Here is a 16005-nt window from a genome sequence, read left to right on the forward strand (position 1 = left end):
AAAAAAAAAAAAATTAATTCTAGCCAAGGACCTGGAATTTGGCCAAAATACAATACTTTGCTTAATCTTGACATATACTCTCTTGCCCATGATTTTTTGAAACACAGTTCTTTTTACAAGAGAAAATATTGTCTATTTTTTAAATCTGGTATGGCTAGAAAATAATAAAACTGAGATTAAAAAATAAGAAAACAATAAAACTGGTGGTTACACAAGGAGCTCTCAACTGATAGTTTTCCTTTTTACCTAGCTCACAGTCTATTTCTAAAATATCCCACAAAAAATTCCTCTTGCAGTATACTCTGGGCCCCGGCAGTATTCATGGTCTCTTCTCTAGAAGAGAGGGAAAAAAAACCCTTTCTTGCTTGTTTTAGAAACGGTCAGATACAAAATAAAAAGTGAGGCGATTTCAGCTATTCAGACTTAGCACCAATTCTCTGTCCTTTTATGCAGTGAAGAAAAGAGTCTTGCCTTAATTTGGTATTGGTCGTGCCTTTTCCATGAGAAAAGTAGGAACCCTGGGCTATATTTTTACTAATTTTGTGTTAAAACTGTATGTTTAATAACATTCTTGAATTTTCTTTTTTGTTTTTGTTTTTGTTGTTCTTATTTTTTAATTATTTCTGAGGCTGGGCGCGGTGGCTCATGCCTGTAATCCCAGCACTTTGGGAGGCTGAGGCAGGCAGATCACAAGGTCAAAAGATCAAGACCATTGTGGCCAACATGGCGAAACCCCATCTCTACTAAAAAAAGAAAATTAGCTGGGTATGGTGGCATGTGCCTGTAATCCCAGCTACTTGGGAGGCTGAGGCAGGAGAATTGCTTGAACCCAGGAGACGGAGGTTGCAGTGAGCTGAGATTGTGCCAGTGCACTCCATCTCAAAATAAAAAATTTAAAAAATATATTTATTTAGGTTTATTTATTTATTTAGAGACAAAGTCTTGCTATGTTGTCCATTCTGGTCTTGAATTCCTGGGTTCAAGCAGTCCTCCCTCTTCAGCCTTCCAAAGTGCTGGGATTATAGGCGTTAGGCACCACACCCAGCCCCTTTTCTTTTTTTCTGGAATCTGGCTCTGTTGCCCAGGTTGGAGTGCAGTAGTGTGATCTCAGCTCACTGCAGCCTTCACCTCCTGGGTTCAAGTGATTCTCCTGCCCCAGCTTCCCGAGTAGCTGGGATTACAGGTGCCGGCTACCACACCCAGCTAATTTTTGTGTTTTTAGTAGAGATGGGGTATCACCACATGGGCTAGGCTGGTTTTGAACTCCTGATTTAAAATGATCCACCGGCCTCAGCCTTCCAAAGCCACCCAAAGTCCTGGGATTACAGGTGTGAGAGCCACTGCATCCGGCCTTACCTCTTGTTTCTTTTTTCTTTTTTTTGAAATGGAGTCTTGTTCTTTCGCCCAGGCTGGAGTGCCGTGGTGTGATCTTGGCTCACTACAACCTCTGCCTCCTGGGTTCAAGCAATTCTCCTGCCCCAGCCTTTCTAGGAACTGGGATGCAGGCGTTGGACACAATTCCTTGCTAATTTTTGCATTTTTAGTAGAGACAGAGTTTCACCATGTTGGCCAGAGTAGTCTGGAAGTCCTGACCTCAGGTGATCTGTCCACCTCGACCTCTTAAAGTGCTGGGGTTACAGGCATGAGCCGCTGCACCTGTCCCCTTTTCTTCTTTCAAAGAAGAGTTTTCATGAGCATTTGCTTTTCTTCCAGCTGACCGGTACGTTAAACTTAGAAACAAGTTTATCTTGGAAATCCGTATTTCCTGTTGATTAATGAGTAGAAGTTAACGGAATATTTGCAGAAAACAAATCAAAAAAACAAAAACAAAAAAAGCTCCAGCTAATTTACTTTCTGTCAGTAGAGTTTTCATTTTGTGTCTTCTCTCACATGACGCCGTAATAACGCTAATCATCTTTTTTCTTTTCTTTTATAGCATTACCAGGAGAGTGACAAGGGTGAGGTATGTTGGAGCTGATTTCGAAGCATGAGGGCTTTTCCCTTGCAAGTTATTATTGCTTTTGGGGCCTATTTAGGAGAAAAGCCAAGCAGTCAGTCTCCCATTCATCTCAGTGAGTGTTGTCATAAGGAGTGGCTACCAGTTTGGATAGTTCTGTTTGAAACCATCAGAATGGCTGGGCATGGTGGCTCACGCCTGTAATCCCAGCACTTTTGGAGGCCAAGGTGGAAAGATTGCTTGCATCCAACAGTTTGAGACCAGCCTGGACAACATACTAAAACCCATTCTCTACAGAAAATCAAAGATTAGCTGTGCCTGGTGGCACACACCTATAGTCTCAGCTACTTGGGAGGCTGAGGTGGGAGGATCACTTCAGCACAAGAGGTTGAGACTGCAGTGAGCTATGATCATATAACTGCACTCAGCCTGAGTGACCAAGGGAGACCCTATCTCAAAAGAAATAAAAATAAAAACCATCAGCCGGTGCGGTGGCTCACTTCTATCATCCCAGCACTTTGGGAGACTGAGGTGGGCAGATCACGAGGTCAGGGGTTCAAGACCAGCCTGACCAACCTGGTGAAACCCCATCTCTAAAAAAGAAAAAAAAAAAAACCATCAAGATCCCTGTTTTCTTTGACTTTTATTTCTAGGAGTTAGGACCTGGAAATGTACAGAAAGAAGTCTCATCTTCCTTTGACCGCGTTATCAAGGAGGTAAGAGATGAATTACGCCTGTGCTGTTTGCCCAGATCAAACAGCAGTATGGCAGCTATGGAATCAGGATCATCAGGCCTGTGTGTTCAGTGTCTGTTCCCAAATAAAATTAAATCTTCAATTTAATTTTGGCTTTACTACATATTTAACATTAAAAAGAAAGACAGTGCTTGCTGTTCAGAATAGATGCATTTCACAAGCTGTGTGAGATTGCCCAGTAAGGAAAAGGAAGAAAGAAGAAGAAATTAAAAAAAAAAAAANTCACAAGCTGTGTGAGATTGCCCAGTAAGGAAAAAAAAAAAAAAAAAAAAAAAAAAAAAAAAAAAAAGAAAGAAAAATTTTTTAAAAAAAAAAAGAAAAAGAAAAAAAAAATAATAGATGCATTTCAAGAAAACACATTTGGCCAACACATTCTGTCTTTAAAATTGAAGAGGTTTGGCCGGGCGCAGTGGCTCACACCTATAATCCCAGCACTTTGGGAGGCCGAGGCGGGTGGATCACGAGGTCGAGAGATCGAGACCATCCTGGTCAACAAGGTGAAACCCCGTCTCTACTAAAAATACAAAAATTAGCTGGGCATGGTGGCGTGCACCTGTAGTCTGAGCTACTTGGGAGGCTGAGGCAGGAGAATTGCTTGAACCCAGGAGGCGGAGGTTGCGGTGAGCCGAGATCGTGTCATTGCACTCCAGCCTGGGTAACGAGCAAAGGCTCCATCTAAAAAAAAAAAAAAAAAAAAAGAAATTGAAGAGGTTTATACCGAAAGTCTTCTAATAGTGTTGAAAATCTCAGGAATAGAAGTGTTTAAATAGGCCAGGTGTGGTGGCTCATACCTGTAATCCCAGCACTATGGGAGGCCGACTGAGGCAAGAGGGTCACTTGACCTCAAGAGTTAAGAGACCAGCCTATACAACATAGTGAGACCTCCTCTCTACAAAAAAATGGAATAGCCAGGTGTGTGGTGGTGCATACCTGTAGTCCCAGCTACTCGAGAGGCTGTTGGTGGGAGGGTTACTTGAGCCCGGGAAGTTGAGGCTGCAGTAAGCTATGATTGTGCCACCACACTCCAGCTAGTATCACAGAGCAAGACCCTGTCATTAGAAAAAAGTGTTAAAAATAACGACCAGGCCCTTTGTATATTTGAGAGTATCTATCCAGAAATGCTCTTTCAACATTTTTCTGACCCTGAAATATTCCTCATCACCCATTTCCCACCCCCATCTTCTGCCATAGGTGTTTCTGTGCCTGGCTTTCAGAACTATTCTGTTAGTCTTCACATTGTCTTGTCGTTGATGAAGTCATAATTACTCAGGAAATGCGGCTGTCTAAAATAAATGTTCCAAAAACAAACATTTCTAAAGGTCTGGAAACTGGATAAATGGGCTCTATTTTCTATAAATTTTCATAAAATTAGTTTGCTTAAAAGCAGGGATACATGCAATTAGTTATTTCCCTTAGTTTGCCCATCCTGTCCCATAGGATCTTCTCTGGACTGCCATTAGAGAAGGAGTGAGGGCTGCCTTTTTTTTTTTTTTAGTTGTTTCCCTTGTCATTACCTCCACGTTATGAGGGCCGTCTTAAAACTCAATGACTAAAGATATTGTTTGAATGCAAAAGGAAATGATAGACCTGCTACATTTACAATCCCAGAACTTAAATGCAAGGATTACAATTTAATTTTCTTTATTACTTCCTTACAGAGTCATAGAATAGAAAGATAAATTAAGAAAAACACAGCAGCTCTAAGATACCGCACAGTTACTGGATTGTAGTCACAAAACAAAGTTTTTCTCATCTCCCAAAAATGTGGGTGGAGACTAAGTGAAGCCTGCCATTTGTCTAGAATGGATATCAGGCTCTCCAATATCATTTACCAATAAGAGAGCAACTTAATAATTTCAATACGGCCAGGCGCAGTGGCTCACGCCTGTAATCCCAGCACTTTGGGAGGCCGAGGTGAGTGGATCACAAGGTCAGGTGTTAGAGACCAGCCTGACCAACATGGTGGAACACCATGTCTACTAAAAATACAAAAATTAGGTGGGCGTGGTGGTACATGCCTGTAATCTCAGCTACTCAGGAGGCTGAGGCAAGAGAATTGCTTGAACCTGGGTGGCAGAGGTTGCAGTAAGCCAAGATCAGGCCACTGCATTCCAGCCTGGGCGACAGAATGAGACTTGTCTCAAAAAAAAAAAAAAAAGTGTCAATAAAGGCCTCATATTTTTTATTTTAGCTTAGTGACTATTTGTTGGGACCTTCCCTGTTTCCTTATTGTTTCTCTTACCTGCAAAATTGAGAAAACAACAGAAGTCTGCTTTGCAGAGTAATTTTGAGAAGTAACTATAATAGAACATTAAAATCCATGAGTGAAAAATATGATAAAATGAGAATGAGATCAGTCGCATCTGGTTCAAACTACTCTTCTTGACTCCAGCCAGGACAGGAGGGCTGTGTCATTCAGTTTTTCATCCTATACCACGATATCCACCCATGTTCCTTCTCACAGGCATTTGAGTGTCATTTATTTAGATTTCAGAAATGTGTGTTGATTGTTTCTAGACAACTCGAGAGATGATCGCTCGTTCTGCTGCTACTCTCATCACACATCCCTTCCATGGTATGTTTGCAGTTGACAACTGAAATCTGATTTCTTATCTTTCTTTTATAACTTGATCTCTCCTGACCACTTTAGATAGGTTGACATGGCAGTTGACTAAAATGCCTTGCCTGCATGTTTTTATTTGCTTGCTTGTTTTTGCTTTTATCAAATTTATCCAGATAGCAAAATGTCTTTAGGTGGAAAATCTTTTCTCCCAGGGCTATCAAAATCTATCTTAACATAGTTTTTTCTTCTCTGTTGTTTTTTTTTTTTTTTTTTGGAGACAGAGTTTTGCTCTTGTTGCCCAGGCCGGAGTACAATGGCATGATCTCGGCTCATTGCAACCTCTGCCTCCCTGCTTCAAGCAATTCTCCTGTCTCAGGGAGTAGCTGGGATTACAGGCACATGCCACCACACCCGGCTAATTTTTTATTTTTAGTAGAGACGGGGGTTTCACCATTTTGGTCAGGCTGGTCTCGAACTCCTGACCTCAGATGATCCGCCTGCCTCGGCCTCCCAAACTGCTGGGATTACAGGCGTTAGCCACCGCATCTGGTCTTAACATAGTTTTACACATCTTTTCTCTATGTTCCACAGTGATCACTCTGAGATCTATGGTACAGTTCATTGGCAGAGAATCCAAGTACTGGTAAGTGTTTTTGTTTTCATATACTCAAGGAGATCTTTTGAAGCCAAAGTACTAGAATAATGCTACTTTGTATTTTTATGATACCTTACAGCTTGTAGAACAAATTCGTATCTCATATCATTTGATCTGCACAAAAATCAGTAAAATAGGAGAAAATAGGCCCAGGCAGGTTTTGTAGCCTACCTAGGATTGCAGAGTAAGTTGCAGAGCCCCGGACTCCATATCACTACACCCCTAGGTAGTTACTAGCTTCACTTTTTTTTTTTTTCTGGTGCCGTGACTCGGACGTGAACTAGCTTCACTTCTATCTCTAAATTTAGCTATCTTTGCAGACTAAAAGGATGCTAGGAAGGTGTGGGGGAAGGAGGTTGTAGATTTGACCTTGTCCAAAGTGATAATTGAAATTATTTTGTTTACAGCTCCAAAAGAATCTTAATGTATTTTACTTTTCCTTCTTGTGTACGTAGTGGACTTTGTGATTCCATAGTAACCATCTATCGGGAAGAGGGCATCCTAGGATTTTTCGCGTGAGTAAATGTTGATTAGTATGTAATTTCTGTGTGAGAAATTTTTCCTGAAAATGAGGACAGTGAATCTTTATTCAGTCCCTGGGGAAAATGTACTTCCTGGACTTATCTCATGTTACATTCTATGTAGGCCCGTCATTTTTTTTCTTTTTTCTCTGCAGAAAGGCATATTTAGGCCCCATATGACCGGAATTCTCTTGTAAAGATCCCAAATCTTTGCTTCTAGATACTTAAAACATTTGAGGCTGGGCATGGCTCACGCTTGTAATCCCAGCACTTTGGGAGGTCGAGGAGGGCGGATCACCTGAGGTCAGGAGTTCAAGACCAGCTTAGTCAACATGGTAAAATCTCGCCTCTACTAAAAATACAAAACTTAGCTGGGTGTGGTGGTACATGCCTATAATCCCAGCTGCTCAGGAGGCTGAGGCAGGAGAATCGCTTGAACCTGGGAGGTGGACGTTGCAGTGAGCTGAGATTGAGCCACTGCTCTCCAACCTAGGTGACAGAGTAAGACTCTGTCTCAAAAAAAAAAAAAAAATGAAATAAGGAATTTCTTTTTTTAACAAAGGAGTCAATTCCAAGTTTCTACCCTTATAGTAAACTCCCAATTCTATATAGATAATAAAATGAGAAAAAATTAAATTTTGAAAAATGGGGAAATCGTCTTAACTTGCATTTTCCTTACCCTAAAAGAGTAAGTTTTTGCAAGGCTTGAATTTACTTTGGAAGGACTTAGACTGCTACCCTCACTCTTCTATTAAGAAAAATTTTACATTACCTAAATGGTTTTTTTCTTTTAATTTTTAGGGTATCTCCACATATGGATTTTGAATATCATAAATACCCTGGGAGATAGGCGGGGCAGCTATAATTAGTATCACTTTAGCGATTAAAACTCAGCGATGCTCCCAGAGTCTCATCTGCTGCTTCGCATATCGCTGATGCCTGCTGGAGCTGGCATTTCACCCCCAGTCTTTAATCCGTGGGGAAATGTTCTTCCCACTATTCCATGTTGCCTCGCCTAGGTCACCCAGACCCTAGAAATATGATTTTGATGCTTTTCATCTATATCTGTACTTGGGGACCATTCTTGCTTTGTAATTTTTCTCATCTTTTGCTCTGCCAAATTTGAATATCAGATGGTTTAGCAAAACCATTTAAGTTAGTCAAAGTAAAACAATATTTAACTCTCTTCTGCAAAGCACCTCGCAAATCTTTTGCCTCTCTGCTTATAGTTATGAATAGTAAGGTGAGCCATTGAAGGTATAGCTGACCTGCATTTTTTTTTTTTTTTTTTTTTTTTTTTTTTTTTGAGACGGAGTTTCACTCATGTTACCCAGGCTGGAGTGCAATGGCTTGATCTCGGCTCACCGCAACCTCCGCCTCCTGGGTTCAGGCAATTCTCCTGCCCCAGCCTCCTGAGTAGCTGGGATTACAGGCACGCGCCACCATGCCCAGCTGAATTTTTGTATTTTTAGTAGAGACGGGGTTTCACCATGTTGACCAGGATGGTCTCGATCTCTTGACCTCGTGATCCACCCGCCTCGGCCTCCCACAGTGCTGGGATTACAGGCGTGAGCCACCGTGCCCAGCAGCTGACCTGCATTTTAAACGTAGGAACAAAAGTTATTGGTAATCAGCTTCACGTACAGCTGTGTTAACGAGAATGAGCTAGGTATGAGGGCTGGATTCTGGTGTTTGGTATTATCTTTTTTACTTCCCTAGAATGTTTTGTGACCTCTCATTATTTGAGAAGTGTTTGTATTGAAGAGCTTGTCTTTTTACTGATCATATATTTTGGTTCTTATTTTTATTGTTTCTTCATGTAGGGGTCTTGTTCCTCGCCTTCTAGGTGACATCCTTTCTTTGTGGCTGTGTAACTCACTGGCTTACCTCGTCAATACCTATGCACTGGACAGTGGGGTAGGTTGTGACCTGGGTGAGATGTGCTGGCCTTGGCTTTAATCTGGCAGCTAAATTAGCTTTTAAAGTTAGATGACAAGCTTTGCACAGTGGCAGTATTGTAGCCATAAGGTTTATCCGAGGCGTGATTATTGCTAATTGAAAACTTTTCCCAATACCTTACCATGACGACTTGAAATGTAGTTGGCATTGGTAATTTTTGATAGTCACTATGGAGACTGAATTAAAAAAAAAAAAGTAAAATGACAGTTTACTACATGCCAGACTGAACAATTCTATAGCTAAAAATTATCAGTCAAATGTTCAAATGCTAATGAAATGGCCCATGCTGTTTACTATAGAATGATCACCTTAAAAGTCGCTAAGATGTGACAGAGTATACCCAAGAGATTCAGCCCTGTGTTTGTTCAGGGCTTTAAAGAGATCACTTCTTTACTGATTCCTAAACTTTAGAGAACCTGGGAAAGCAGGACATCTTTATGGTATATCTGGGGATTTTCATCTAATCTGGACTATTAAGGGGGTGCCTATATTGGGCTTTCTAGAAACCTCAGCCTTTGAGAATCAGTATTAATCTAGAAGTTGTCAGCATTTGTGGGGCCTCTTGTACATAGGCAGCTCCATAGCATGGTGAAAAATTGAACACATCACGGGATATATAACTAAATCCATGTTGTAAACTTCTTGAATATAGAGAGGGATTTTCTTCAACACATCTGGTAGAAAGCTAGCTGTGGACAAAGGTAGTGAATTTTCCCTTAGATGTACTATAAATATGGTTTTCCAGGGACTGTATTTCTAGGACATGGGAAAAGTTTATCAGTCTCATTTTCTTTTTTATTTGAAATCTTTTTACAATCGTTCCTACAGCTTTTTAGTATAAGAATTTGTCTGTTAATGTTGAGTCAGGTTGATCATTTTGACCACTGCCTTATTATTCTAACAATCAGTGTTTTATGGCTTTGTCCTCAAAATTAATTTTAGCCAGGTGTGGTGGTTCATGCCTGTAATCCCAGCACTTTGGGAGGCCGAGGCAGATGACTCACATGAGGTAGGGAGTTTGAGACTAGCCTGACCAACATGGAGAAACCCCGTCTCTACTAAAAATACAAAATTAGCTGGACATGGTGGCATATGCCTATAATCCCAGCTACTTGGGATACTGGGGCAGGAGAATCTCTTGAACCCGGGAGGCAGAGGTTACGGTGAGCTGAGATCGCACATTGCACTCCAGCTTAGGCGACGAGTGAAACTCTGTCTCAAAAAAAGAAAAAATACTTTGAAATTAGCTGGGCGTGGTGGTGACAGAGTGAGATCCTGTCTGAAACAAACAAAAGGAAAAAAGAATATATTGATCTGTTGTAGGTTTGTAGGCAATTAATTTAAGGCTGTTTTTCTGTTTTAGGTTTCTACCATGAATGAAATGAAGAGTTATTCTCAAGCTGTCACAGGAGTGAGTTTTTTAAAATCCTTTTAACCTTACAGGAATAGTTATGTTTTGTTTTGTTTTCCTTTGAAATCTGGCCTGTGTCATCATTGCTTTAAGATAACCAGATGTCTCACTGGGACATCTCCCTCAAATTTGTTATATTTGTCAAAGGTAAGAATAACTCAGTTTTCGCCAGGTGCGGTGGCTCATTCCTGTAATCCTAGCACTTTGGGAGGGTGAGGTGGGCGGATCACCTGAGGTCAGCAGTTCAATACCAGCCTAGCCAACATGATGAAACCCCATCTCTACTACAAAAATAAAGTTAGCCACGTTTGGTGGCACGTGCCTATAATCCCAGCTACCCAGGAGGCTGAGGCAGGAGAATCACTGGAACCTGGGAGGTGGAGGCTGCAGTGAGCCGAGATCACGCCACTGCATTCCATCCTGGGCAACAGAGCAATACTCCATCTCAAAGAAAAAAAAAAAGAGAATAAGACAGAGCCCCTACCTCACAGCCCATATGGTTTGGTACTGCTCAGCTTTCATAGGGAATATGCCTTTCTTATTAAATAATATTGTTCAGGCCAGACATGGTGGCTCACGCCTGTAAACCCAACACTTTGGGAGGCCAAGGGCAGGAGGATCACTTGAGGTCAAGAGTTTGAGACCAGCCTGGGCAACTGAACAAGACTCCATTTCTACAGAAGTTAAAAAAAAAAAAAAAAAACATAGCCAGGCATGGTGGCATGCTCCTATAGTCCTAGCTACTCAGAGAAGTCTTCTGGCTTTTTGTTAAAATGTTGGATGCAGTGGTGTGTTAAGAGGAAGAAGCATCTCTGGACTCAAAAATGTAACAGTCTTTCCAGGGTACTGAGGAAGCGAGGCAAGTGTTAAGAGTGTCTCACCACAGTGGCACTAGACCTGTAAGGCAAAGGAAAGGAGAGTAAAGGTTAGGAATAACCTAATAACAGCTGCCTTTTTTCCATTTTGCAGTTTTTTGCGAGTATGTTGACCTATCCCTTTGTGCTTGTCTCCAATCTTATGGCTGTCAACAACTGTGGGTAAGTACTTTGTATTTCTTATTCTAGTAGGTGGCTGACTGTATGCTGACAGGTGGAGCAGCCTTGTAGAAATTTAGGAAAGATGAAAGATCAGTATCAATCTCTGGGTGGTATTTAAAAAAAAAAGGTGGGGAAAGAAAAGTATAATTGATATCATTATGAGATTCCTAATTTTTTTCTCTGTATGCCCTATGCAGCAGCAGCCTCAATTTGTATTAATTACTATTTTTTTGAGATGGTGTCTTGCTCAGTTGCCCAGGCTGGAATGCAGTAGCGCCATCTTGGCTCACTGCAACCTCCGCCCCCTAGGTTCAAGTGATTCTCCTGCCTCAGCCTCCTGAGTAGCTGGGATTACAGGCATGTGCCACCACACCCGGTTAATATTTTTGTATTTTTAGTAGAGACAGGGTTTTACCCTGTTGGCCAGGCTGGTCTCAAACTCCTGACTTTAAGTCATCCACCTGCCTTGGCCTTCCAAAGTGCTGGGATTATAGGCATGAGCCACTGTGCTCAGCCAATTATTATTATTATTATTTTTTTTTTTTGAGACAGAGTTTCGCTCTTGTTATCCAGGCTGGAGTGCAATGACGCGATCTTGGCTCACCGCAACCTCCGCCTCCTGGGTTCAGGCAATTCTCCTGCCTCAGCCTCCTGAGTAGCTGGGATTACAGGCATGCGCCACCATGCCCAGATAGTTTTTTGTAGTTTTAGTAGAGACGGGATTTCACTGTGTTGACCGGGATGGTCTCGATCTCTTGACCTCGTGATCCACCCGCCTCGGCCTCCCAAAGTGCTAGGATTACAGGCGTGAGCCACTGTGCCCGGCCCAATTATTATTTTTTATAGATTTTTTTTTTGAGATAGAATCTCGCTCTGTTACCTGGGCTGGAGTTCATTGCAACCTACACCTCCTGGGTTCAAGCAATTCTTGTGCCTCAGCTTCCCAAGAAGCTGTGATTATAGGCATGTGCTACCATACTGGACTATTTTAATTTATTTAGAAATAGGGCTGCAGTGTGGTGGTGGAAGTCCTAGCTCACTGCAGCCTTGAACTCCTGAGCTCAAGTGATCCTCCCATCTCAGCTTCCCAAGTAGTTGGGAGTACATGTGCCTGCCACCATGCCTGGCTAATTATTTTTTTTTGTGTAGAAATGGGGTTTTTGTTGCCCAGGCTGGTCTCGAATTTCTAGGCTCAAGTGATTCTCCTGCCTCAGCATCTTAAAGTGCTGCAATTACAGGGGTGAGCCACCACGCCCAGCCAACATGTGGTTCTTTTAAATCTGTCTTCTTTAGGATGAAAGTGACAAAAGAGGTATCAGAGATTTAGTAACAACCCATACCTGTTTTTTCTAGGGGCTTTATGGAGAAGGTGAGTTTTAAAGAACCAGAATTAGGATATTTAGTGGGTGGAAAGTTTCATGACCTTTTCTCTCTATTGGTTAGAAGGGATGTCGGTATAGTGGTAGACTCCACCGATTTCCAAGTTCTAGATGCCAAGTGACTGTACTGAGTTGGGCAAAATTTTGTCTTTTTTTTTTTGTTTTTGAGATGGAGTCTCATTCGGTTGCCCAAGCTGTAGTGCAGTGGCACCATCTCAGCTCACTGCAACCTCTACCTCCCAGGTTCAAATGATTCTCCTACCTCAGCCTCCTAAGTAGCTGGGATTACAGGCACTCACCACCATGCCTGGCTAATTTTTATATATTTTTAGTAGAGATGGGGTTTCACCATGTTGACTAGGCTGGTCTCAAATTCCTGACCTTAGAGGTGATCTGCCCATCTCAGGCTACCAAAGTGCTGGGATTATAGGCATGAGCCACCACACCCAGCCAAAATTTTGCCTTTTTGTTTTTCATTTTTTGAGACAGTCTCGCTCTGTCACCCAGGCGGGAGTGCAGTGGTGTGATCACGGCTCACTGCAGCCTCCACCTCCCAAGTTCAAGTGATTCTCCTGCCTCATCCTCCAGAGTAGCTGAGACTACAGGCGCCCACCACCATGCATGGCTAATTTTTGTATTTTTAGTAGAGACAGGGTTTTGCCATGTTGGCCAGGCTGGTCTCGAACTCCTGACCTCAGGTGATCCGCCTGCCTTGGCCTCCCAAAGTGCTGGGATTACAGGCATGAGGAACTGCACCCAGCCTTGCCTTTTTATTTATTGCAAAATTCTGTTCCCATATGGTACCTGACATACCATTATGTTTTCTGGTTTTGCTTGTTTCCTTTTACTCCTGGCAAGCTGTGATATGCAGAGCAACTGCCATGTTTTAGCCCAGTGCATACTTGAAGGATGAATTAATGTATTATTATTATTTATAGTTTTTTCAAGATGAAGTGATTATATCTCAGTAGGAACATACATATTCACTGTTTACATGTATTGTCATATTTAATTTCTTTGTGAATACCAGTTTTTATTTTTTTTATTTTTTTATTTTTTTTTTGAGACGGAGTTTCACTCTTGCTACCCAGGCTGGAGTGCAATGGCGCGATCTCAGCTCACCGCAACCTCCGCCTCCTGGGTTCAGGCAATTCTCCTGCCTCAACCTCCTGAGTAGCTGGGATTACAGGCATGCGCCACCATGCCCAGCTAACGTTTTTTGTATTTTTAGTAGAGACGGGGTTTCACCAGTTGACCAGGATGGTCTCCATCTCTTGACCTCGTGATCCACCCGCCTCGGCCTCCCAAAGTGCTGGGATTACAGGCGTGAGCCACCGCGCCCGGCCTCCAGTTAGTTTTTAAAGTCCCTTTCCTTGCTCTCCTTTTTTGGAAATGGCGTCTCACTCTGTCGCCAGGCTGGAGTACAGTGGCGCAATCTCAGCTCACTGCAACCTCTGCCTCCCAGGTTCAAGCAATCCTCATGCCTCAGCCTCCCGAGTAGCTGGGACTACAGGCACGTGCCTCCACACCCAGCTAAGTTTTGTATTTTTAGTAGAGATGGGGTTTCACCATGTTAGCCAGGATGGTCTCGATCTCTTGACCTCATGATTTGCCTGCCTCAGGTTCCCAAAGTGCTGGGATTACAGTTGTGAGCCACCGCACTCGGCCTTTTTTTGGCAGGCGGACAGGTTCTTACTGTCACCTAAGCTGGAGTGCAGTGGCGCGATCTCAGCTCACTGCAACCTTCGCCTCTTGGGTTCAAGCAATTCTTGTGCCTTAGCTTCCCGACTAGCTTCGATTACAGGCATGTGCCATCATGCCAGCTCATATTTTTGAATTTTTAGTAGAGATGGGGTTTCACCATGTTGGCCAGGCTGGTCTTGAACTCCTGACTTCAGGTGATCCACCCACCTCAGCCTCCCAAAGTGCCCGGATTACAGGCATGAGCCACCGTGCTCAGCTACATTTCCCTGCTCTTTAGTCATGTAAATGCTGTGTTTTGGAGTTTCATTTGTCCACAAATGAAAAGTCTAAATGTTTTAGGAATTAAGGTTGAAGTTTATGTTTGTTGATTTGAAACATAAATATAGGGGAGGAATTCTGTTTTGGATGCTTGATCTCTCCTCTGCTCCAATATTGATTTGTTTCATTGAACAAAATGATCTCTCAGGGAATCTTCTATGCAGGAGAGTATTTTGACAAGGTTTATCAAAGTCTTGAGAGAATGTTTGAGTAATAGTAAAATGAATAGCTCATGTTTTTTTCTATTTTAGTCTTGCTGGTGGATGCCCTCCTTACTCCCCAATATATACATCATGGATAGATTGTTGGTGCATGCTACAAAAAGAGGTATTTCTTTTTCTCTGTCTCTCTCATTTTTTTTATTTTTATTTGTTTGTTTTCTTAAATAATGTCTCTGGAATCCCAAGTTAACTCTTGTAGGTCACTCTAGCTGCCAATTAACGTATACTTTACTATGCTCTATGTTTCACTTTGGCGTAACAGTAAAATGTGATGTTTAGAAATCATGAGCAGGAGTAATGAAGAAGAAAGAATCCCTAGATGAGATCTAGAAGCCAATTGAGTGCTCACATTCAACTTAGAAATATGATCCAGGTAGATAATTATCCTAGTAAAATGATGGCCTTGATTTTAAATTCTTTTTTTTCCCAGACTCATCTTTTATAACCAATTGTTTGTCACAGTGGTATTGACAGAGCTGGTCTCATACTTCTAGAGTTGTTAGTGGATGATTTTGCCTATATACCAATTTAGGGTTTGTTACTACTGTGAGGTGTATGATCTGCAACAAAAAGTTCTTTATTACCTAGGCAAAGCTTTACTGGAAAATAAAACAGTGGGCTCGTGCTAAAATAATGTGCTGGGTGACTGGCTCCTGCTTGTAATTCTAGCATTTGAAATGGCCTAGGTGGGCAAATTGCTTGAGCCCAGGAGTTTGAGACCAGTCTGGGCAACATGGTGAAACTTTGTCTTTTTTGTAGCGATGAAACCTCATCGCTACAGAAAATACAAAAATTTAGCCAGGCAAAGCACCTATAGTCCCAGCTACCTAGGAAGCTAAGGTGGGAGGATCACCTGAGCCCGGGAGGTCAAGGCTGCAGTGAGTCAAGACTGCACCACTGAACTTAAGCCTGGGTGACAGTTAGACTCTGTATCCTCCCCCCGCCAAAAAAAAGGAAAATAAAATAATGGCCAGCTATGGTGGCTCACACCAATAATTCCAGTTACTCAGGAGGCTGAGCTTGCAGAATCACATGAGTCCAGGAGTTTGAAGCCAGCCTGGGCAACACAGCCAGACGTGTCTCAAAAAAAAACAGTAGGCCAGGCACAGTGGCTCATGCCTGTAATCCCAGCACTTTGGAAGCCAAGGCAGGAAGATCACTTGAGGTGAGGAGTTGAAGACCAGCCTGGGCAACACGGTGAAACCCTGTCTCTACTAAAATACAAAAGAAATTAGCCGGGTGTGGTAGCATGCACCTGTAGTCCCAGCTACTTGGGAGACTGAGGCAGGAAAATTGCTCGAATTTGGGAGGCAGAGGTTGCAGTGAGCCGAGATCATGCCACTGCATTCCAGTCTGGGTGACAGATTGAGAGACCATCTCAAAAAACAACAAAAAAAAGACTCCATCTCAAAAAACAACAACAACAAATGGAGGCCGGGCGCGGTGGCTCAAGCCTGTAATCCCAGCACTTTGGGAGGCCGAGGCGGGTGGATCACGAGGTCAAGAGATCGAGACCATCCTGGTC

The 16005-nt window shown here is 42.5% G+C and overlaps 1 protein-coding gene and 1 non-coding gene across 4 annotated transcripts in view; both read left to right on the forward strand.

The window, feature by feature from the left end:
* The window catches only part of MTCH2 (mitochondrial carrier 2), a 27652-nt gene that overhangs the window by 7019 nt on the left and 4628 nt on the right, over positions 1–16005 (forward strand). For 2 of the 3 annotated variants that reach the window (XM_017529169.2, XM_017529171.2), the window contains exons 4-12: positions 1937–1963; positions 2611–2673; positions 5230–5287; positions 5867–5918; positions 6386–6445; positions 8275–8368; positions 9774–9821; positions 10791–10858; positions 14511–14586. In XM_017529169.2, the coding sequence (XP_017384658.1) occupies positions 1937–1963; positions 2611–2673; positions 5230–5287; positions 5867–5918; positions 6386–6445; positions 8275–8368; positions 9774–9821; positions 10791–10858; positions 14511–14586 (546 nt within the window). The remainder of the gene's footprint in view (positions 1–1936; positions 1964–2610; positions 2674–5229; positions 5288–5866; positions 5919–6385; positions 6446–8274; positions 8369–9773; positions 9822–10790; positions 10859–14510; positions 14587–16005) is intronic. The other variant, XM_017529170.2, reaches the window with a different exon arrangement.
* LOC119471376 lies at positions 8447–8586 on the forward strand. The gene has a single exon (XR_005200413.1). It is a non-coding gene; the product is annotated as a U4 spliceosomal RNA (small nuclear RNA).

The sequence above is a fragment of the Cebus imitator genome, unplaced genomic scaffold (genome assembly GCF_001604975.1).
Source record: "Cebus imitator isolate Cc_AM_T3 unplaced genomic scaffold, Cebus_imitator-1.0 Scaffold58, whole genome shotgun sequence".
NCBI lineage: Eukaryota > Metazoa > Chordata > Mammalia > Primates > Cebidae > Cebus > Cebus imitator.